Here is a 22988-nt window from a genome sequence, read left to right on the forward strand (position 1 = left end):
GCACGTTGACTGCCCATGTGACCAAGTCACTCAGGGGTTACTCTGAGGGGAGCTGTTCAGGGCGTGGGGTTCTCCGGACCGCTGGAGAAAAGCTGGAGTGCTGCCGAGCCGAGAAATACCGAGTGTAGAGCCGTTGTGCCGTGAACACCCATTGGGCGTCCAGCTGCGACAACGGCTCTTTTGTCACGGGTTACAAATACTCATTAATCACTTCAGAATTGAAGAAGCAAGGTAGAATTAGAATTAGGGCTTTAAAGAGTAAATTAAGTAGTAGATAGATTGCCTGATTGGTTGGGACTGGGCATTCAATAACTCAATCACATGCCAAAGACTTCCCCGTCCATTGACATTTTCCAGTAAAGGACAACCCAGTTGGTTGTTGGCACTTTGTTCATCCATCGACAGAAAACTTTTTGCTTCAAGAATTAAAAGTCCCAAAGAAAAAAAAATTCAAGAGCCACGCATAGCTCGTGACTCGGCCACAACGTGAGCTAGTCATACGATAAAGCTGGGGAACCAAGAACGTGGGCAGATTTCCCCCCAGGACTCGGCCCACTTCTCCAGACTCCTCCAGACTCCTCCGCAGAGTTGAAGATGCATGTCTCTTCCAGGTTTCGTGCCGAAATAAGCCTCTAGCATGCCGAATAGCATATGGTGAGCTCGCACAATGTGGTAAGGCAATACCGAATTCACCAAAGCCCTTCAAAACGGCGTCATCGGGTGAACTCGGCTATATGTCTACGTGTTGGGTAAAGTAGAATAACAAGTCATACTCAAGAGGATTTATCGCAATTGAAATGCCTCAAATATACCACCACTCATAGCATCATTAATCTCCTACTGCGCTCGCCAATGATCAGCAGGATCTCTAACTTGACCTAAGGCAATTCCACCAATATTTCACTAAAACGCTATCTCATACATTAGTGCTGAAGAGGTATCAATCAGCTCTTTTCTCTGTATTATGAGGAGATGTTCGTATTAATTCCAATAGGCTCTGATGGATTCGGCAGTAGAAGTTGTTAATGTATCAGCTCACTCTCTTGCGACTTAGCACCCGAGCCTGTTGGAAGGATCAACCTACTCTCCAGTGATAGGTCTTCATTGTAAAGCTACTAGAAGGAAATTAAAGTTTTTCTCAAACTCATTACTCAACATGATAAGATGAAATGTCTATCTTTTCATCTAACATCCTTCTTTGACCATCCCAGCTACTACATCTTCTCCTTAGCAGCAGCCCATTATTTGATAGCATGGCCCTGTAGAAGGCGCCTATAGTGAGAATAATAGACATGGTTAAAAGTCTATACTATTAAGGGGATTTAAGTCCTTATTAAAGATGACTTCCGGTTGACAGAGTAGCCGGAGGCATAGATTCGACAGGACTTCTGGAGTCCAACAATTTGATGGCGGACTATGCATCCAAGGGCGTACGCAAAGCTTGCAAATATCTAAAACTCGGACTCGAAGATATCTCCTAGTCCCAAACCTTCAAGAGTGTTCCTTGCTATGGGTAGTAGGCTTCTTCCTTTTCGGCTGTGGTAGCTGGACGGCGGGTGTTGCGTATAGAAAAGGGGTGTTCACTCAAAATGGAGACTAGCATCGACTTCTCTATGCATAAATAGGAAAAAAAGTCTCCAATCATAGGACGCCTTTGACACCTCCAAAAACTAGAGTTTCTTTGTTCACTAGTAGATGATCCCGCTAGGTAGCATGTTGAAATCCTCCAAACCCACCTACTATCTCTCCCCATACCCTTTGAGAACACCTCGTACAGTAGCAGACGCTGGAGATAACCTTGCAGCAGCCGTTCAGCTCTAAATGACAGTTTAGAGGTTCCGCACTATCAAGAGGCATCTACCAGCGACAGATTCGTCTCGGGGGCATCTTCCAGTAGGATTAGCGCAATGACTTCTTAGAAACTCAAAACAGCAATCAAGATGCAACCGACGAGACCTTTTAAAGGCCCAGTCGCTTAAGAACTTTAAGCTCCCAAGATAAGAACACCTCGATTCCAAGCAGTTTCTGACACATGTTGAAGTCAAAGTTAAGGAGCACACAGGGAAGAATTACAGTACATAACACTATCTTGACTTTACACGCCATCATAAAACGATTAGCTTCAGCCTTCCTTATCATTGAGCGCTTCTAAATATTGAGATAGAAAACAAGCAATTGGGTATGATAAGGGGTTGGTATATAAAAGAAGCCAATGGCGGATGTCGATATAGTTCTGAGCAGCAGATGACGATGAAAGTCTCCCTATATAACTTGTAAGTGGTTGGAGGTGACATTTGGTAATAGGTGCACGGCCATAACAAATTGCCTAATTGGGCACTGGGGGTGCTGTGGCGCTAAATTAACGCGTCCACCAACTGGAAAACGCGCTGCACGCGTTCAAATTAATTGACAGGTCTAGGTTAACCATCACCAACCTCCATTCTCGAAGGGCAGGCAAAACATCGCAACCCCTTCTGCCTTCAAACCACGTAATGCACCATTAGACATTTTAATAAACGCACTGCTGTCGAGGCTGTGCATTTCTTTAGTGTTTTCCTCCGCCACAGGCCAAACGATGGACCTCGATGCAGCTTCTGCGGGCCAAAAGCGAAGTTTTGACGATCACGATGCCGATACAGCTGCAACGCCGAAGAAGCGCAGGATTGAGGGAGAAAACACTGGCTCTACGACGCCAGGCGCCTTGAGCACCATCGCCTCGGCCATCTCGGGCGTTTTTGGATACGGCAAAAAGGCTGCCGAAACGCAGACACCGACCGATGCCGCGGGGAATGGCGTCTCCTTGCCAAAGCCACTGCTGCCGCTATCTACAACATCACCGAATAGGAGTAAGCCAGCCATCAAGCTAGCAGCTCTAATTGGAACGAAATGGGATAATGGAGACTTGATCAAGCCGTCGGCAGCGAAAAGGGGGAGAGGAGGGAGGCGGAAAGCGGCCCCTGTGCCAGATGCAATCTCAGCAACAGAATCGGCAGCGCCTTCAGGTAGAGGCAGGGGAAGGGGGAGGGGGAGAGGCAGCAGAGGTGGGAGAGGTAGCAGAGGAGGAGGAGGACGAGGCGGATCTAGAGATACGGCCAGGAAAGAGGACGAGGCGGAGGACAGTATCGATATCATTGCAAACGAGGCTAAACCAGAAGCCATGGCCACGCCTCACGAATCGCCGTCAACGGTGCGCTCTATCAGGCGTCTCGACTTGATGCCGCTTTCCAATGGCATGCTTGATACTACAGCGGACGAGCTTTCGACAAACGAGTTCCCTACCGTCAGTCCTTTGAAGAGCAGAAGTCTCAATTTGAACCAGAGACTAGCTGAGTCAACGAGTACAACGTCGACGCCAAAGAGCATCCTATCACCGACCAAGAAAGAGGGGCCTCGGCCGCAAAAGAATGTTTCTTTTAACAAGAGCGTCGATGCCGAGGTCACCACTGAAGTCTTCTTTGAGGATTTGCCCAAAGGCCCCAGTGCCAAAAAGAAGCCTGGTCGAAAGCCCAAGCAGGCCCAGCCTGTTGCTGTTGCCACAGATGAGATTGTGTGCGGTGTGTGCTCTAGACCAGACTCGCAAGCACCCAACGAGATTATTCTATGCGACAACTGCGACTTTGCTGTCCATCAAATGTGCTACGGAGTACGAGAGATTCCAGAGGGCGATTGGCTATGCAAGTCGTGCGCGCAGGAAGACGTTTTGGGACTGACCAAGAAACCGACTGAGGAGGCTTCTGAAATAGCTGCCAACTCAGTGACTGCTCCGGCTATCGAGGTGCCGGAGATTCCCAACTTGGATCATCACTTGCGCACCCTGCAGAGAGTTCTCCTGGATCGGTGCAACGGCCGGAGGACGATTCGCATGTTTGGGCAACAGGATCAGTACGAGAAGGCGCATCAGCTCATTGAGCAGACTGTCGTGGCGGGCGAAGGAAACTCTATGCTCCTCATTGGTCCAAGAGGGTGTGGTAAAACAACGGTATGTACATGTATTTGCTTGCTGACAGGTTTAATGCTAATGGCCCATCCAGATGATCAACAACATTGTTAAGGACATGTCACGAGAACATCGACAGGATTTCCATATTGTTAGGCTCAACGGATTCATTCATACAGATGACAAGCTGGCGCTGAAGGAGATTTGGAGGCAGCTTGGAAAAGAGATGCAGGTTGACGACGACTTGCTGACCCGGGTGAGTAGCAACATTGTGTCCTCCGCCAATGCTCAAACCTTGCTAATTATTCACAGTCCAACTATGCTGACACCATGGCGTCCCTGCTGGCCCTGTTATCCCACCCTTCGGAAATCCTGGGGCTGGATGAGGGAGTCACGTCGCAATCCGTGATATTCATCATTGACGAGTTCGATCTGTTTGCGACTCATCCCAGGCAGACGCTTTTGTACAACTTGTTCGACATTGCACAGTCTCGAAAGGCGCCCATTGCCGTCTTGGGCTGCACAACGCGCCTTGACGTGGTGGAGATGTTGGAGAAGAGAGTCAAAAGCCGGTTCAGCCACCGGTATATCTATTTGTCTTTACCCAAGAATCTAGCGGCTTTCTGGCAAGTGTGCCGACAGGGGCTCATGCTCGGGGATGTCGAACCAGAGGAAGAAGGACTAGACCAGAGCGTTGAAGGATTCAGCGAATTCCAGGCGTATTGGGATCACAAGATTGAGGTCAGTAAAGTTTACCCCGCATTCGGAATCTTTTCCGTACGGCTTCATGTGCTAATGACGGCTTGGCGTACAGGATCTCTACAAGCAGCGAGCATTTCAAGACTTACTACAGTACCACTACTACACAACCAAGTCGCCGTCGGCATTCTTCAATGAATGGATCTTGCCGCTGTCATGGCTGACGGCGGGCAATCCCAACCTCAACATTCCTGCCGTCGGCTCAGAGTTGACGTCGCTGGCGCCGCCAGATTCGCGGCTGCACCTGCTATCGACACTGTCAGAGCTGGATCTCGGGCTATTGATTGCCGCCGCTCGGCTCGACATTGTGGCCGACACGGACACGGTCAACTTTGCCATGGCATATGATGAGTACAGCACGCTGGCAGGGCGGCAGCGCGTACAGTCGGCTACGGCAGGCATGCTCGCGCAGGGCGGCAACGCGAGGGTCTGGAGCAGGGGCGTGGCGGCCGTGGCATGGGAGCGACTCGTGACGCTGGGATTGCTGGTGCCAGCGGGCGTGGGAGCAGGCAGCCGAAGTCAGGGACATGGTGGCCTGGAAGCAAAGATGTGGAGAGTGGACGTGGCGCTGGAGGAGATTCCGGTAGCTACGAAGCTGAGCACTGTTTTGGCCAAGTGGTGCAAGGAGATATGATTGCACGTCGGTTTGTCCTGATTCTGTTTTCTTGATTACTACACGGGCTCTGGGCATGATCAAAGGGAATCTGTTTGTTTATTGTATTTTTTGTTTTCTTTCTTCCTCTTTTCTACACTAAGGAGGAAACACATAAGCATGTACGGAGCAGGACGAGATACACACATGATAGACCGCAAGACAGCCAAAAGGGGTACGAGGGAACGGGCCGTTCCTGGAAGCATGACTCCAAGAAATGATACTAAATACATTAATCACTGTAACTCATTCATGATGAAGCCATGGCGGCAGAGCATAATCGAAACAAATGGCCCGGATCATCATTGCGGCTCTCGGCCGAGTGATTAAGTCTAAAGACTCTAAAGACCCTTGCCTGCCACATGCCACATGTCAAATCTTTGAACAAACAAAGATTGTCTGTCAATCTTTTTTTGCCGCGGCTCAAGCATAGGCAATTCCGAAAAGCTCATCAAAATCCCCCCTTGAAGAGACAATCTCCCATTGAAAGGATTTGCTCCGGCCGGACAAACTGATGTCCATAGGCCGGTTCAAAGGGAGCCCGATAACCTCGAAATTTGTGCTTCCCCCTTGTCTTTTTAAGGTTGTATTAAACATCTGATTACTTGTCTTTCGCGCAGCAGTTTGTTAACGGCGTCTATTCGGAGGGGGGCGAGAAAGTGGATCATAAAAAAGAACAAATTTCATTTCTGTCTTTGATTTGGTTGACATTAAAGCGAATATGCCGAGTATACGAACCAGCCTTACATTGTTTGGTGTTTATCAGTGGGGACGGAATAAAATGTATGGAGAAGCGCGGCTTGGCTAATACGGCCGTCGGGGTAAATCAAATGGAATTTTTAGGTTACTTGTGGGAATTGTGGTTTGGGCGATAGCCGGGCTAATTTACTAGGGGGGGATAAGTAATACGTGTATTTTTTTGGAGGAATGGGAGATGTGATATTAATTCGGGGATTCAAGGTCTTAGGATACCGGTTTGCCGGTCTTTTTTATTTTGTCTTCTTTGTGTTGCTTTTTCTTCTTCTTTTGCAGGCAGCTATTAGTGATGATGCCGAGATGGAGATGCTGTTGCTGGTGAAGAGACCATGGGGGAGACGGCCGGGATGAATCTAGAAGCCGATTCTACCTCCTTGCGTACAGTTACCGAACTGCATGTAACGGGAGAATGACATATCAACAATAGGCAGATAGATAGGCATTATTACGACTACGACATTGAAAAGAAGGAGAATTGGAGAAAAAAAAACCAGCAAAAGCAGGTGTCAGTCACATCGGAAAGGCTACTAATGCATCATGAATCAGCCTCGGATATCCCACCCGAACTTACTCGGTGCAACCCAATCTCGAACTTCCCAAAGCGGTATTTCGTATAACGGCTGCCTGTGAAGCTAGCGGGAGTCGGTCGAGCAGCATTTGCCTAAGAGCGGCATATCGAATTCCCACGATGCTACTGTTGCGTTGCAGCTCTTTCGGTATTATATACGAGCGTTGTGAGTAGTGGGAATATACTACTGCCGGATGTGGAATTATTGATGGCAAGAAATATTCCGTACCGCAGCACCCGCAGCATCCGCAAGTGTCAATATAGGAATTGCATTTGCATATGCAGCTGCTCCATAACGAATGGTAAGTAAGCGGAGGTTTTTTGTTTGTTTTTTTCACGAACAAAATGAAGAAGATAAGAGAAAAAGGGAAAAGACAAGCCAGGAAGCCTCTTTTTGGCTCAGCCCTGTGAGCTTGTTGGTTCTGGTTTAGTTTGGTTGGCCCAAGCCTCCAATAAAACCGGGGCCGGAAGTCACTTACATCAGAGATTCTAAGAATAAACGGATGACTAAGGTGGTGAGTAGCTTGTTTTACGAAGTGAGATGGACGAAACCGAAACCAGGGGATTTGTTTAGTTTGAGCATGGGAGAGAAGTTGAGGAGAAGAGAGGATTGAAATGACGGTCAGAAAGGGAGAGACAGGAGTTGCTCGTAACTGAACTGCTATTCAATCACTTCCAAAGATGGCCATATCATGTACTACGAGTATAGACGTTAGTTTAATCAATATTAATTACTTAATTAATCGAATTATTTCGCATTGGATGCAACGAGCCGGATTCACGTGCGACAGTCCCCACATGTCCCGAGCTCCGTCCTCGTCCGTCCGTCTTGACAGCAGCCAAACTGGAATCACTCTCCACCAACCAATCAAGCCAAGCCCGTTGAAAGCTGCATCTCCCCAAACCCCGTCGATTTGGCAGCGTTGCAGTTGCATGGATGCGTGCCGTTGCCCGGAACTGGTAGTCTGTCTGCCATTTGAATAGGTACTACTAGGTAGGCCAATCGCCGAGCCGGCGACAACGCAGCACAGGACAAAGACTGGGCGTGCCAATTACCATCCAACAGCTGTTCATTCATCAGTCAAGCCACTGACCTCTGACTTACGGCCCAACATACCAAACTATCTACGAAGCACCAACCAACAAAAGATTCCACAAGAATACGCTATTATTACAGATCCATTCAATAGCCGCAGATATTAATACTGCGCATTACACACACAACCAACTACGGTATACCCTTGCCCGCTATCCCCATCCCACCCAGGGCCCCAAACCAAAACAGAGCCACCCCGGGCTGACGCCTGTCAGCACAAGCGCCGCTCCAGCCCTTCTTTCGCCCGCCCAAGAAACCAAAAAAGGGTCATCGCCAGCGCTTTCTTCTTTCGTATCAGGTCTTCTTTTTTCGGGGCAGCAATTTCCGGCGGCTATCCCAGTCTTACGGGATCACTCCCATTCAAATCGCGGTTAATACACTAGCGCTGCTATTTATTAACAGGCCGCATTACAATTACAAAAGCAAGCAGTGGAGGCTAGGCTTTGCCGAGTCCAGCCCAAGTTTTGCTGCGGATATCAATCAAACCTCCTAAACTCTATTCCTCTTTCTTCTCTTTCTTCTTCTTTTATTTCGTCTCTTCTTCCGTCTCTTTCTTTGATCAGCACAAGCCCAGCTCCGTTCGTTTGACGCTGGTTTTAGCGTCAGTCTGTTGGTGTCCCTTGCTTCAGCTCTGAAACGCCGCTTAGCATCCCATCCCGCCACCAAAACCGCCCCGCGCCTTTGCTTGGGGGCTCGTGATATCAGACACAAGGCCATTGTATCACCCGCTCGCTCTTTTGACAAAGGCCGAAACAAATAAATCCGCCCTGCGCCGCTTTTTTTGTTTTCTCTCTCTTGGCTTGTTTTTTCCACTATCGAATTCTGTCGCTACACAGCGCCGAGTCGCAGAGGAGGCTTTACTCGAACATCTACAGCTACAGACGACACAGACACAGCACAGCTTACACGCAGCCCAACTCAACATGTCGAAACGAACAGTCTTCACCTCCATCACTCCCCTCCCCCCCGGCATCTCCCGCCAAACCGCCATCGACTTCCTCCACAACCACCGTGACATGATCGACTTGAATCCCTTGGTCACCGACCGCCACGTCATCCCGCCTCCTCCCCACGCCCTGCCGGAAGAGCACGTCTGCACCTGGTACTCCATCACCGACAAGATCTCGTACCTCCCCGGCCAGCTCGTCACCGGCGCCATCTCATATACTGCCGCCTTCCACGACCTGCCCCTGGGCCTGCAGACGCACTGCCACGCCCCCATGGGCGTCGACCTGCGCGAGAAGTGGACGGTGGGGGGCTCCGAGCCGGGGGAAGACCCGGAACCCATGGAGCTGGGCCTGGGAGCGCCGCGGTCCGGCCTGTATATCCGGGAGGATGTCGTCATCACCTGCAACGTCATGATGGCGAGCTTCATCAAGAAGACGATCAAAAAGGCCCACGGAACCCTGATTGAGGCTCTGTCTGTGAAGGCTGCCTCGTCAGGTGCTCCGCTGATAGAATCGCAGGCGCAGATGCGGTATCGAAAGCAGACGCCATATCCTCAAAGCGCACAAACTGCCGAGGGGCAGCAGCTGAGGTCGCTGAGACTCGAAAACTTGAGAAAGCCACTGCCTGCGCGGCCAACCTCATGGCAAACGCCACCAACACCGCCCATGGCATCGCTGTCGACAGAGGCGTTTCAGTATCGCGACCAGGAACTGGATACTTCGGGCGTCGACTATGGATACCCGCCAGAGCCCATGGCTCCCCGTTCAATGAGAACACCCCCGCATGCCTATGTCCCAGAGCTGCTGTAAACGGCTGGCGTTATTCCCCAGTTTAACAAACTTGTCTTGGATTGATTTTTTTTGAAAGTTGGATGTAATAATTAAGAGGGCATGGTTCCTCGAGTCTCATGTCATGTGCTGGATAACATGATGGGTCAGGAAGCAATAGAAAGCGACAGGAATTCCTTTTTCTTTTTTGGAATTCACCTTGGGTTGAATGCGTGGCGTTGGCGGTAAAAGGGAGAATGTTTATATATTTCACACAGGGCTTATTAGCGTTGAGAAGCCCTCTCTCACCTCACATATAGGAAAGGGGGAAAGAGAAAGTTGGCATTTGGAGACACAAGTCAATCATTGCGAATCACATTTACACAGCACAAAGGAGAGGAGTAATAAGAAAATGATTTTGCATTTGAAACATACAAAAGGACTCTTCACTCGGCAAAAGCAACACCCACTTTGATGCCCTTCTATGCTGAATTAAAAAAGAAGAAGAAGAAGAAGTAATCACCCCCTGATAAGAAGAAGAAGTAGAAGAAAGAAGCTCACGTTCGAAAAAAAATTTCTATCCCCAGAGAAGAACAAAGAAGAAAAAACAACCTAGAAACACATCCCCAAAAAATAGCAGAAGGGCACCCGTATTTTGTTTCCTTTGGAAAAACCCCCCCTTTAACCCCAATCCTCTAAACCCCATCGTGTGTGTTGACTCCCGACCCAAAAGTGTCATCCTCCTTCATGCCGATATCATGATCATCATCATCCTCATGCACTTCTTCCTCCCAATGCTAGTAACATGTTGAGATGTTGCTTGTTTACAGGGTCATGACGCCGACGAGGAGAGCGCCAAAGACGGCAGCGCCAACGTGCACGAAGCTCGTGGAGGCGCTGGAGACGGTAACGGGGGGAGGGTGAGGCTTGTCGCCGCCGTCGTGGGGCTTGCCGTCCCAGCCGTTCTTGGGGTCCTCGGGCTTTGAGGAGGCGGAGGGAGCAGCCTCGGTCTTCTTGGGGTCCTCGGGCTTCTTGCCGTCCCACTCGGGCTTCTTGGGGTCTTCGGGCTGCTTGTTCCAGTCCTTGTTGTCCCACTCCTTGTTGCCGTCCCACTTGGTAGGGGGCTTGACGGTCTCGGTAGGGCAAGGCTGTGAGAGAGTTAGCATCGTGTTGTTTATAGTAGCTGCTGGATGCGTGTATAAGGGGGGGAATATTTACCTCGATGACGGTGCAGGGGCAGTCGGTAATGGTCAGAGTAGTGGCCTTTGTGACGGTATAAGTCTTCTTGTTGACGGTCACTTCAGTAGGCTCAGGGCAGTAAGTGGTGTACTGAGAGACAATCTTTGTAGTGGTGTAGGCGGACTTGGTCTTGTTCCACTGGTTCTGCCACTGCTCGTGGCCGTCCCAGTGTCCATCATACTTGTTGTCCTTGTCGTCCTTGTGCTCCCACTCCTTCTTCTCACCATCCTTGTTGTCGTCCTTGTGCTCCCACTCCTTGTGCTCCTCACCGTCCTTCTGGTTGGGGTCATACTCCTTGTGCTCCTCGCCGTCCTTCGGGTTGGGGTCATACTCCTTGTTCTCCTTGTCGTCCTTGTGCTCCCACTCCTTGTTGGAGCTAGGGTCGTACTCCTTGTGCTCATCCTCCTCCTTGTTGTCGTCCTTGTTCTCCCACTCCTTGTTAGAGCTGGGGTCATACTCCTCGCCGTCCTTCTTCTCACCATCGTAGTCCTTGTGCTCCCACTCCTTGTGCGAAGGGTCAATAGGCACGTACGAGGGGGAAGGGTCAGGGTACGCCGGCCGGTTCTCACTGGCGGACGGGTAGTAGATGTTGCCTGCGGCGGCGAAGCCCACAAGGGACACGAGGACAGCCTGGACGCTACGCATCTTGATTGTGTGTGTGTTTTTGTTTTTCAACTTTAAATTGCCGAGAAGCGAATGACGACTACAAAAAACGAGGATTGTAGTAAGTAGATTAAAAAATCTCGGTCTCAAAAAAGAGTGAAGAGAGAGAGAAAGCGAATGTGGTGAAGGGAAAACGAAAAGCGAATGTGAAGCTGATGCGAATGATGGAGAGAGGGAAAAAGAAAGACTTGAAGCCATCTCAACGGGGGGTTTATATAATTCTCAAGGCGAGGGGCGAACACATAGAAGCATCACGCGAGAAGGGCCTTCACACACACACTCTCTCTCTCAATCCACATGCATCAGAAACAAAACAAAACAAAACATATCATAAGATCCTTCGAAATGAGGCAAATCGCTGTCTGCATCCAAGACATGCTAGCCAACAATCCAAAAGCAGATGGGGCGAAAAGAATGGAACAAAAATAGTACTATGTAAAAGAAAAGAACCGAACAAACATACCCAACATATTGCGTGCGCTTTACAGGCACATAGACTGTCTCCCCATTTCTCAGCCTCAGACATTTCTTCCCTTCCCGTCGTCTTCGTCCGTGCCACCAGCCCCCTCACGAATGCTTCAACTCCAGCAAATGCGACGATCGTCCTTTTTCCCGCATTCCTCCACCCGCCGAAAGCAAATTACCCATCATGCCAGTCTTTGACATGTTGCTTGGTTGCCGCAACCGCCCGCCCCAGCCTCTCATTTCCTTCATTTCCTTCATTCCCTCAAGGTGAACAAACGACCTGAAAAACATTCACTTTCACGGTATGGCGCAATACACTTGGAACTCTTGACGCGTGCGGGTTTATGCATTTTATTTCCTAGTCATGATTTTGACTCGGGCTTATTGCCTTTATTTCTCGTTTATCGCAGTCCTTGGGGACTGTAGCATACATACATGGTACTCAAACATACATTGTGCCGGCAGGCTCTCGCAATTGTCCATCGTTGACGCCATTGCCGTTGCCGTCGCAGTGTCTCGAATTCCACCACAGGCCCGTACAGGCACACGATTATTCTCCCTGCCTCGGTAATGTATAGCGCGTCGATACCGATACGCGCAGACCAGCCCGAAGCCATCATTTCATCACGGCCGTAAGTCCACTCTCCCCCAAATTCCGACCAATCCACTCCGGCCCTTCTCCCCCTTTGTCGGAAATGCAAAGTCAGCTGCAAAATAGAACAAAACGAGTACACACTAAACAAGCCGCCATGTTGTGCCGTATTCGTTGCCATGTGACCTCTCTTCTATACCAGGTTTCCTTGAACGCCTTCCACTCTTGCTTCTTTTTTTCTCTTTTGTCCAAATCAAAATCAAATCAAAGAAAATAATAAAAAAAAAACTCAACCGGTCGTAGCAACCATTAAGAATCCATCCTGGCGGTGAAATCAAAGCTGAGAACAAAATGCGGCATGCCGTACAGGATATGTACGAACATTCTGGGAGCGGGAAAGAGTTGGGGAAAAAACAAATGAGAGCAAAACAACAACAGAAAAAAAAAAAGTGGCAAATGACACTATGAACACCGGTTCGATGCAGATATGAGAGCAGAAATCTAGTAGGTATCAAGTCGTGCCGCCCTTTGACAAAGCAAAATATAGTCAACCCTGGAACAAATAGGGAAATTAACAGAGGAAAAAATATGCGGAAAAAATATCGAGTCATATGCCGGTGAATCGTCGCAATCGTGAAAGGCCGTGTTGGTTACACGCCTGTCATCCGTCGTGAGCATGTGCCTTGGGGGGGCCCATTACTTTCGGTTGGAGCGACTCAGGCTCCGCTCGACACCTCGTGAAGAGCCGTCAAGGTTGAAGTTTTGCAGCTGCTGCTCATACTTGGCGTTGCGCAAAAACTTGGGTACGGAGTCCTGTGATGGCCTTGTCAGCAAATAAGAGGGTAAAAACCTTTGTGGGTAGAGTACTTACACTAGCCATCAACTTGAAGACGGCGTTTTGCGCGTTTTCAAATAGCGAAGTGACTTCTTGCAGCGTCTCAATCATGCCATTCTCCTGGCCAACGGCCTTGGTCATTCTCGTTGCCAAGTTGTTTCGCAGCTGGTGGTCAATGTTGAGTTCGCAAGGCGAGCCCGGAGCCAAGAAGGCGTTGTAGATGCCGTAGGCTTGAGCCATAATCTCCTTGATGATGTCCATGGAGTTGTTGGAGGGGTTGGCCTCGGCTTGTCGGATAGCAGTCTTACAGTTCTGGACAAAGTCGTTGACGTCCTTGTAGAAGGAAAGGTTCTCCTCGCAGTGCGTTTCCCTCAGGTTCTCGCGGAACAGGAGGCGGAGGGCGGGGTCGTTGAGGATCTTCTCGAGACGCTGCGTGTTGGAGTCGCGAACGACGCCGTTGCGCTGTGAGCCAGTGCCGGCCTCGCTCTCGGATGGACGGCCACGCGAGCTGGTGCCATTGATCACGTCCTTTCCTCGTTGCGAAATTTGGTAGACAGCATACTTGGTCGGTTGGAACAGATGACAGCCGGGGTTCTGCAGCATGAATGATCTGTCCTGGACCACAGTATCTATCAACTCAAACTCGACGAAGAGGGACGCAATCTCAATGGCCTCGCGCTTGTCCACAATAGTGCAGCAGTCCACCAGCCAATCCGAGGTGGCCTTGCCGGTAAAGGTATCCTTGTGCACCTTTCCGTTTACCCGACGCTCATTGGCCATCTTGACACCGGTGAGGCCATCCTCATAATCGTGCAGCGAGTCCGAGTCGGCTGCAGCCACGTTGGGCTTGACATTGCGGGTCTCGGCACCGACAAATCGGCGAAAGATTACTTCGACAGTGCCTCGGTCGCTGAGGATCTTGTCGCTGTGCTGCTCCCTCTCCAGAATGACGAGAGAGCAGCAGTGGAGGCTGACGAGCTCGGCGACTTGCTTCTGCTGAATGCCGTTCCTAGAGCAAAATCGATCCAGAATTGCAACGCCCTTGGCCGTTAGCTGCCATACTGAGCCCTTCATGTTGTAGACTGGCTGCATCTTTCCGTCAGCAGACTCAATGAAGCGGGCCTCGACAAATCTTTGGCAGATTGAGCGAGCCATGTCCTTGGCCATGGAGAAGGTGGTCGTGGTTGTGGTGGTGACGATTCTTGAGGGATCCTTGGGGTCGGGCATGCGGTTGGACTGAGAGAACTTGAGGGATCCCAGGTTGTTAATAGCATCCTCGGACAAGAAAGTGTAGTCCACCTTGGTCAATCGCACTCTGTGGGAACCAAGAGGCAAAAGGCTGACAATCAGTGTGGAGAAGAGATCCTTGAAATCCTGTGTCTCGTGTTAGAGGCATAAAAGCACGTTGCGAAAAAAAAATAGATGAAAATGAACGACATGGGGGATATCAACGACAAAGAGTTGGATGGATTCCTCGTCAATGGCTTAGTCTGTCTATAAAGTGATGCATGCACAACAACATGTTTTGAGAGAGTAGCAGCAGCAGTGGTAGCTAAAGGGGAAAGGAGAGGGGAGAGGGTTTTGAAAGTAAGTGAGATGAGACTCAAGTGAGATGAAACGTACTCTTGTGAAAGGCCGGTCATCGTCGGTCATGCGCAACAAGCGCGAGGATGTCTGATGCATTTTGTTTGGTGATGAGGATTCAGAAGACAGGCCAGTCGAAGGCAGGGTGGGAGAGTGCTGGGCGGATGAAAAGGACGACTGCTTGCCGTCTCCCGGGTTGGACAGCAAAGACTGGCTCGACGGGTAGTTGAAGGCGGTTGGCCGGTCAGGGCTTGCGGGCTCGTCCCTCAATTGATGCGAGGGCGCAGTGAGCGAGAGGCGAGCAAGCGTCGAGTTGGACTGGCGGTTCCGGATGACGGGCTCTGAGATGCTGGCAATGGCGCTCTGCGTTCTATCCAAGGCGGCAGCCGCACGTGAGAGGATGCTGCTCGAGGTCCGCTGGTGGCGTGGCAGTGATGATGAGCCTATCGAGACTGAGCTGGCGTGGCGGCGTGACTGTGAGACTGGTGGTGGAGATTTGGTGGCCTCGAAGCGACGCTCTGCTGGTGCGGGAGCTGGTGCAGGTGCTGGGGATCGTGAGGCGCTCGTGAGAGACTGGGTTCGGTCGGGTTGCTGTCTCGATGAAGGAGGCAGAGGCTCGACGATTGTGTTTAGAGGTTGCGACAAAAAGGCGGCCATCTGGTGGGAACAAGAGAAAAGAGTTAGAAAGTTTGGGGAGATTTGAATAAAAAAAGATCAATGGTGACCTTAGAACTCCTTTGGGGGTGTGTACGCTGAAAACAGGCCTGGCAGAAGAGGTACATGTACGAGTAGAGGGTACTTTGCAGTGCAGGGGGATGGACGCTGCACCCTCGCTCGCTGTGGAACGGGGGTTTTTCTTAGAGGGGGGGAGTGGCTCCAGCGCATGAGCCTGGGGTCTCTAGCGCGGGCTGGCGTACCAGGTACTTCGCTGGCCCCTCCGAGAGCCCGTGCAGCGACCAAATGGTACGATGGGGGAGATTGAGGGAGCTTCGACAAGGAGAACAAGGCCCGGGAGAAGCCGAGCGTTGTGTCAAGGCTGCGTTGCTTTGACTTCAATGCGTCTCTTTCATCTTTTGGGATATTGGGATGGGGAGAGAGGAGGAGGATGATGATGCAGTGGGACGGCGCAGGCGAGATGAAGGGGACAGAGAGAGAGAAAGAAAAAGAGACGGGCAGAGCAGAGGAAGAGGGCACGAACTCAGAGACTGTTTCGACCGCGGAAACTCCTGCCATGTATGTACGAGTATGAGTCTTGCGTTTCTGTGGACAGACGGACAATGCAATGCAGGATCCAAGTACGAGTTACAAGGCCGCAGTCAATGGCGTACATGTATCGATTTGTTCGCCAAAACTGGCTCTTGGGCTTGGGCTTGGGACAGAGGGCGGGATGTGGGTATGCACTAAACCGAGCTTGAAACTCAGTGAAGAAAAAAAAAAAGACCACCAGCAGCATTGATGCAGCGGGGCGGCGCCAGCAGGAACGGGTCCACAAAACGACCCGTTTATTACATTTGCTGTGAGGCGACAACTGACGAGTCGTCGCACTTCTGCAAGTCCCACAAGAACCACGTTTTTGTGGGAAGAAAGGAGGCCAGGGTCTGGTTTTGGCGCTGTGCTCGTGGCACGCACATACAGATACTTGTACAGGGTACAGGTACAGGGACAAGGGCGAGAGAGGAGAGAGGCAGCAATCGGTTCATACAGGTTCACACCAAGAGGTAGCACCAGTAGAGGAACCCGGATGTGGTGCTAATGCCGGTGACAAGAGCAGCAGCAAGGAGCAACTTCTCCAAGCGGCAAAGGGCTGGGCTTTGACGGGACAGTATCGTCATCATCATCACCATCATTTTGACCATCATCATTATCAGCAGCATCAGCATCAGCATCAGCATCAGAAACACGCACACGCTCAAACCCCAATGCCGTCCTCGAGACCCTTATGAGGTACTAGTACACGCCACTTGCGTGCCCATAATAGAGCGACTCTTGGCTTCTCCAAGCGCCGGGCCGCTGTGCGTGCTGGCTGCTTGGAGAAGAACGACCAGCATCATCCATTGCCCAGCTCTGGCCGTGGGGCAGCTGACCCTGGTACTTGCGCAGTAGCGGTAAGAACGCTGCTAGCACGAGTACTACACGTCCTGGCGTGGAGAGCGGGCTTGCGCTTTGCAAAGAGACAAATGTCCCGAGCACAGAGGCTAGCATGTTGCACTTGTGTCATACCAGCGAGGAAACAGGACCAGCGAAGAAAGAGAAAACAGCGTCTGGATTCCAATGATCGACCAAGGCACTAACCAGGTCTCCCTGGAACAATAGCTTTTTTGCTTTCTTTCGCCCCCAAACCCTTGTCACAATGCTTCCAATTGCCTTCTTTTTTTTCTCTTTCGCAAGAGGCGTTCGGTGACTATCCGAACCACCGTCGTCATCTGAGCCCTATGGTGCAGGATACTTTATTCCCGTTTGCCCTCTTACTCTTCTGGCGGGCAAAAGACGACTCCGTATTTCGCCCATTGAGTAACGGCGTGCTCCTAGTAAATTGAAGGTTCATGCACGTCTTCCAGGGTAGCAGCAAAGTAGTGGCAGGTTTTCCCTATAATGTGACAAATGTGATTTGATATGTGTTTCGACCCGTCATGGCGACTTCACCGCCAACGGAGAAAAAATAAAAAGGGCCAGCTAGTGGCTGGATAGTGCCCACAAGGGGACCACCCTATCACACAGCCTTTTCTTTCTTTTTTCTCAAGGTATTCCGAAAAAGGGTAGAGGGCTGGAGGAGGGTGCGCCAAACTAAGAAGAAAAGAGAGGAGAGCGACCAAGTAGAAACTTTGCCACCTACCGAAGCTACCTAGTACCGCGCCGTGGTGGTAGCTGAGAGGGGGGCCGGGGTAAGTAGTTGAGAAAGCGGTGCAAAATCGGTGACGCCGTGATGAAGCAAACTTGGACCAGCTTCGCGATGTCCGAATGATTTTCCGGCTTGTCCCTGGCCGTTGACCTTTGTTTCAGCTCGCCGGGTTTGGACTTGCCAATTGAGACTTGTTAGAGGGCGTCGTTCGTGGGTTTGTCTATGCGTTGATGGGCCGGGACATTCCCTCGACATTCCTGTACAAGTCTGGAGAGTTTATTGTCTGGGTCTTGCCTCTTATCAGCCATATTCGCATTAGCAGAGACGCCCCATGAAGCTAGTTGGCTGGGTTTCACATTGTCATGTGGCCACAGGGAGACGCCCCATTCTTCTTCTGGACGGGCCAATGAGGAGGGTGTGCAGCTGCCATCCATGGCTCTTCTAGAAGCGGACGCAAGTTTGCGCTGTTAGGGGCAAGGAGGATCATGGCCGAGCTATGGCGATATGATATATGCCGGGGTGTGATATGATAGGAAGAACGGACAAGAGGGAAATCACATTATTCACCTTTATGACCATGCGCACTCTCTCGTGGTTGGCTGGGAGCGGTTTCCTTGGCTTTTTGCGATAATCTGGGGTATGCCTTTTTCGGGAATAAGTCTCACTCTGTGCGTCTCCCTGCAGAAATGCAGAAAATCGATAGCAGCATAAGCCCAAGGGTAATTCGTATGTCGTCGTCGGAATCCGGTATATCTCCGGCTGAAGTAAATACCAGAGGCGGGTATTCTTCTTTCTCTTCTTCTTCTTCCCTATCTTTCGGCAAGGACGAAATAGGTGGTAAGCAAGACAAGGATGATCTTTAAAAAAAGAAAAAAAAAAAGCAAATGAAAAGCTTCAATTGAAACTAGTTCGTTTATTCGTTGCCGTATCTTGGTGGACGTGCGCAAGTAATAGCAGAGGCGATGACCGAAGGCGTCAAGCTTGAATCATGGAAAGAAAATACTCGGAACCCTAAAATCACAGCTGCTCAGGGAGGCTATTTAGGGATTTTCGGAGCGAGCGGCAGCTGAAACGAAACAGGACCCGGCAATTGTTGAGAAGGTTTGGATAGTCAAAGGGGGCCACGGAAGACTGAAGAAAAAAATCAGGAGAGGCGCGGAGCAAGCGGCGTCATTGTCGTGTTCCTTGCAGACCCAGGGACAGCTTCATATTTTCCCCTGAGGATGTCACAAGAGGGGCGCTCCCGGGATCACTTATACGCCATGCAACTGGGCAATGATTTGCTAATGAAGATATACAATCAACGTGTGCTATCTCGAGTGCGTGTGCTACTAATTCCGTAGATAGATGAGATGATGATCTTGCTGCAGCGGTGTGACGAGCCCAGCCCTATCTGTTCCCGCAGTTTATTAGCCCCAATTGCTCCTTTTGGCCAGTACCCGTACTTGGCGATGTTTCAGGAGGATGCTCGGACTGCGATTGAGCACCGCCATCCGAGAACGCACGTTGGAAGCCTGTCTGCCACTCTACTATAACAGTAAAGTGCAAAGTATGTACGGCGTGCGGGCATGTCAGATTGCGCTTACTTGGACGGGGTTTTGCTCAAGACGCGGGCTTATTACCACGTTGCGCGCCAGACAGAGGCTAGCTAAGCCTTAAGTATCAGATCGTCTTTTTCTGCCGATCTGCCAAGAAACCCGGAGCGCAAGATCTAGAGCTCATCTCCTGTTGCCGCGTGTACAAAGTACGGAGCCCTCTACCTCCCGGATCTGATAACTGCCAAGTTCGTCCGACTCAGTCGCAGAGCGCGTGGTAAGTAAGCATGCGTAGCTTGTTTGCACCCATACCACGGGCTAGCCTGGCCCATGGACACATTTTTGTCATCGCGTCAAAGCCATGGCGTGTTGCAGCTCGCGCCCTATTGTCCCATTGACGGGCTGAAAAAGACCCTGCGGCTCCGAGCTCGTATTTGAGTGTTGAAATGCGACAGGCATGCTGTAGCTAGTACTAATGCCAAGGCTGGTAGAGTCGGGCTTGGATTCTTCCCGATATTCTTTCCGCGCTAGGGGCAGGTAAAGGCATGTAATGAATTGAATCCATGGTTATGCATTTCTCGGGGCGCACAGCGCATCAACCACATTGCAGTCGGAGTCCGGATTTCTCTCGGAAAAGCCAGGTTTGTAGGGTAGGTCACTTTTACCTACCAAGGTATGTGATGTGCTTTCGAAAACAAGCTGCATACAACATTGCCACCTTCGTGAATCATGCATCGTGTGACTGATACCAGAGGCAGGCAATCGGATGCAATGGATCAGTTCGCCATTCGTCTTATCCGATAGTTGGCGTTCTACACAGGAATGCGGACAGATATCGAGGCCGAGGCTACAGTATTGTCAACAGGAACAAGCTTCGAAAATCAACTTCGGCTCGCGGGTTGCCACTTGGCGTAGTTAGTAAACAAACCGTTCTGCCACCTTGGAAAGCATACCCGAGCGGGCGTTATTCCATCTGTCACAAATTCGCTTGCCACTGAGAACCCTTCTTCGTTCTCAACCTACTCGGGAATCGAGATGATGGATGCGGCATGTCACATCAGTGGAGAAGAGTTGCCATCATCTATCGGTCGTTGTGTCAATCGATGGATATGTAAGCAAGACAAGGCATAGCTTGTCGACGGTACTGGTGTGATATGATTGCGGGGAGAGCGGCCAAGTGGCTAGCCGTGCTACTGTGCTGCTGCCACGCGAGCTCTTTGCGTCTTTTGGCTCGTCTCGGGAGAGTAGGCGAGGCAGCGAAGCCGCCAACAAAAACGTGTCTCGGGCCTGAACTCCGCATGCGAATCCTCCGCCCCCGGCAGTGTTTCCCCACAGAGTGACTGTGCCATCCCCCAATACTTTTGTAAGCCCGTATGCACACACCTGCATGCTGGTATCTGGCATGATTTCAATCGCCAGAACGAGAAGTCATGCGTCGAGTGTAACCCCTGCCTCCGCCGGGTCCGGGCGGGTATCGGCCGTATGAGTGAGCGGCCGATGCTGTGACGTGCGAAAAGCCCGTTTGCGGCCGAACACAGCGGTGGATATGGATGGATTCCTTGGCTCGACCTCCGCTCTCAATTACATGTAGCTGGTAGTTGAATATGCAGTAAGCCGCCATCCATGGCACTGCTTGCTTAGCCATATGCCAAGCAGCTGACGATGAGCTTATTCTCTCCGTCTTTCGCGACCAGCCCCAAGTAGGATTCGTTCAGCGCTGTCAGTTGAAGAAAGCCATGCCCCGACAGCCGAACCGAGGCTCTAGGCAAAGGCGAGAGCGACGAAGAGCTAGAAATCCTGATGCTGAGACAATGGCTCTCTGGACGGACCAAAGTTTGGGCGAGGTGGATACGCTTCACCGACTCTCAATGGCTCCAAGATGCGCCTGTGTGGGCTTAGGACGGGCGCCACAGTGATTCTGCACCTTGCAAGGGCGCTTCCACAGCGCCCATGGTTCCCGTTAGATGCAAAACCTGGCTTCATGTGTGCATTCCACGTGGCAGATCTAACAATCCTGCCACTTTCCGTAGAACCTTGAACGATAGCCTCGATTCTGGAATTCCGAGGCGCGACAGTGTGTGTACCTCCCCCTGGGTACAGGGCGTCTTTGGTTCCACGACGACCATTTTGTCATCATCTGCAGCAAGCAAATTGAGAAGGCGAAAAGAGGAGTAGGCTGGTGGTCCAAGCTGCTGTAAGCTCTTGTGGGCTGCGAATGAATCAGTTTCTCCTCGCGATAAGTGTTGAAGATTCCAGGGTCACCCTGCTTTGCGATAAAAAACCGTAATGAAAACAGAAGCTTTCTCGCTCAGCTGTTGACGCCACTTTTCGCAAGCAGCAATTGAAAAGAAAACATAATACTACTCTGGGTAGAGAGGCGAAACATCTTACACCCTCCGCTCAGAAACGGAAAAGCAAAAGCCAAAGCCAAATCAGCAGTGTCTCAATGGGAGCTTTCAGTTGGCGATGCCACTGACGAGCCTGACCTTGGCGGGATATGTCATCCCATGACGCAAGGCCGTGGCGGGAAAGAAGGGCGCTAACATCTGCTGCTGCTAACTTGGAACCCCGACAAAAATCGTCAACGGCGGCTGCTTGGCCCTTCGGTACCAGTACGAGTACGTGCTTTGTGTCAAAAGAACTTAAGAAAGAAACCTCAGTAACGGGGCTGTGCTCGACAGGGTTTGCAGTGGTTGCAGCCAGTCATCTCGCCTCTCTCGGGACCCGCTATGCATGTAAGAGAAAGCTGCTGTGCCCGACCCGCCAATGAGACAGGCGGTGGAGGCCGGCAGAACGGGAAAAGGAGGCACCTTGAACTGGTGGATATCGCATTTTGCCACGTGTTTTGTGAAGATGCACCACGAGGCGCCATGACGGGGTGTCTGGCAAAGCGAGCCAGCCCCAAAAGCGAGTTATTCCCTGTCGGACTAGGGAAAAGAGGAGAAGGAGGGGCGTGTGCGAGACGGGATGCCAGGGAGCTTCGATTGGATCTCAGCCTTTTACTGGACTTGTGCACTTGTTTGCGCCTCGGGTGGAAGGATGGAGGTGGTATTACCCATTATCGCGTCCTCGTACGTGTGCGTGTACTCTGTACTAAGATGCCGCAGTTGCATTCGGCTCATGACGTTTATCTCAACAAGTCGACTTGACGATTTGCCTGCCGAGGCGAGCAAAAGGGCTCACACAGCCGAAAAAGGGCAGCCGCAGCGCCAATAGACACGCGAGGTGGTTGCACGGCAGGAAAAGGAGGGTTGCTCGCTTCTGCGAAGCTTGTAAGTAGGCTGCTCCTTGAACTGCCGGGCTTCGGCTTGTCCCTTGACAACATGAATGCTTGCTTGCAGTTGGTTAGTTGATTGCGAGAAACTGCCTGAATGGACGGAGTCGGGGTGGTGTCATTGAAACGTTCTCTCTCTTTCACACTCTCTACTCAGCCCAACAAAAGGACTTGCGAGCACAACACTCAGAAATCATTCTTGTTAGTCACAAGTTTATTAACCTTACTGGCAGATTGGCAGCGGTACCTTGCAACTCTTCATGCAAGCATACGGAGCGCACCATGTAAGGGCCTTTTTTTTTTTTTCGCATCTTTTAATCTTAGTAGTGGCCGGGCTATCCTGTCCCGACATACGAGCTGTTCGTGGCTCAGGTATGCCGGCCGAATCTCGCCTTCGCTCCCTCTCGTTATTATCCGAAGATGGCCACATGGCATTTGCCGTGACACGTGCGATCTTCGTCGCACGTACATCCAACAGC

General features: G+C 50.9%; 4 protein-coding genes across 4 annotated transcripts; 2 read left to right on the forward strand and 2 right to left on the reverse strand.

The window, feature by feature from the left end:
- Positions 1 to 2575: 2575 nt before the first annotated feature.
- Positions 2576 to 5330, forward strand: T069G_06948 (AAA ATPase domain-containing protein; the record flags this gene model as incomplete). Its single annotated transcript, XM_056174158.1, has 4 exons — positions 2576 to 3979; positions 4032 to 4193; positions 4250 to 4678; positions 4752 to 5330. 4 exons carry the CDS (start codon positions 2576 to 2578, stop codon positions 5328 to 5330), a joined length of 2574 nt encoding a protein of 857 aa, XP_056027737.1.
- A 3361-nt stretch (positions 5331 to 8691) lies between these two features.
- Positions 8692 to 9525, forward strand: T069G_06949 (uncharacterized protein; the record flags this gene model as incomplete). Its single annotated transcript, XM_056174159.1, has 1 exon — positions 8692 to 9525. One exon carries the CDS (start codon positions 8692 to 8694, stop codon positions 9523 to 9525), a length of 834 nt encoding a protein of 277 aa, XP_056027738.1.
- Positions 9526 to 10307: 782 nt separating this feature from the next.
- On the reverse strand, positions 10308 to 11367 carry T069G_06950 (uncharacterized protein; the record flags this gene model as incomplete). The annotated part of the gene is made up of 2 exons (XM_056174160.1): positions 10308 to 10631; positions 10702 to 11367. The coding sequence occupies 2 exons, from the start codon at positions 11365 to 11367 to the stop codon at positions 10308 to 10310; spliced, it is 990 nt and encodes a 329-aa protein (XP_056027739.1).
- A 1771-nt stretch (positions 11368 to 13138) lies between these two features.
- T069G_06951 (regulator of G protein signaling domain-containing protein) lies at positions 13139 to 15518 on the reverse strand (the record flags this gene model as incomplete). The annotated part of the gene is made up of 3 exons (XM_056174161.1): positions 13139 to 13255; positions 13314 to 14651; positions 14901 to 15518. 3 exons carry the CDS (start codon positions 15516 to 15518, stop codon positions 13139 to 13141), a joined length of 2073 nt encoding a protein of 690 aa, XP_056027740.1.
- Between the last annotated feature and the right edge of the window lie 7470 nt (positions 15519 to 22988).

This window comes from Trichoderma breve, chromosome 4 (genome assembly GCF_028502605.1).
Source record: "Trichoderma breve strain T069 chromosome 4, whole genome shotgun sequence".
NCBI classification, from domain to species: domain Eukaryota; kingdom Fungi; phylum Ascomycota; class Sordariomycetes; order Hypocreales; family Hypocreaceae; genus Trichoderma; species Trichoderma breve.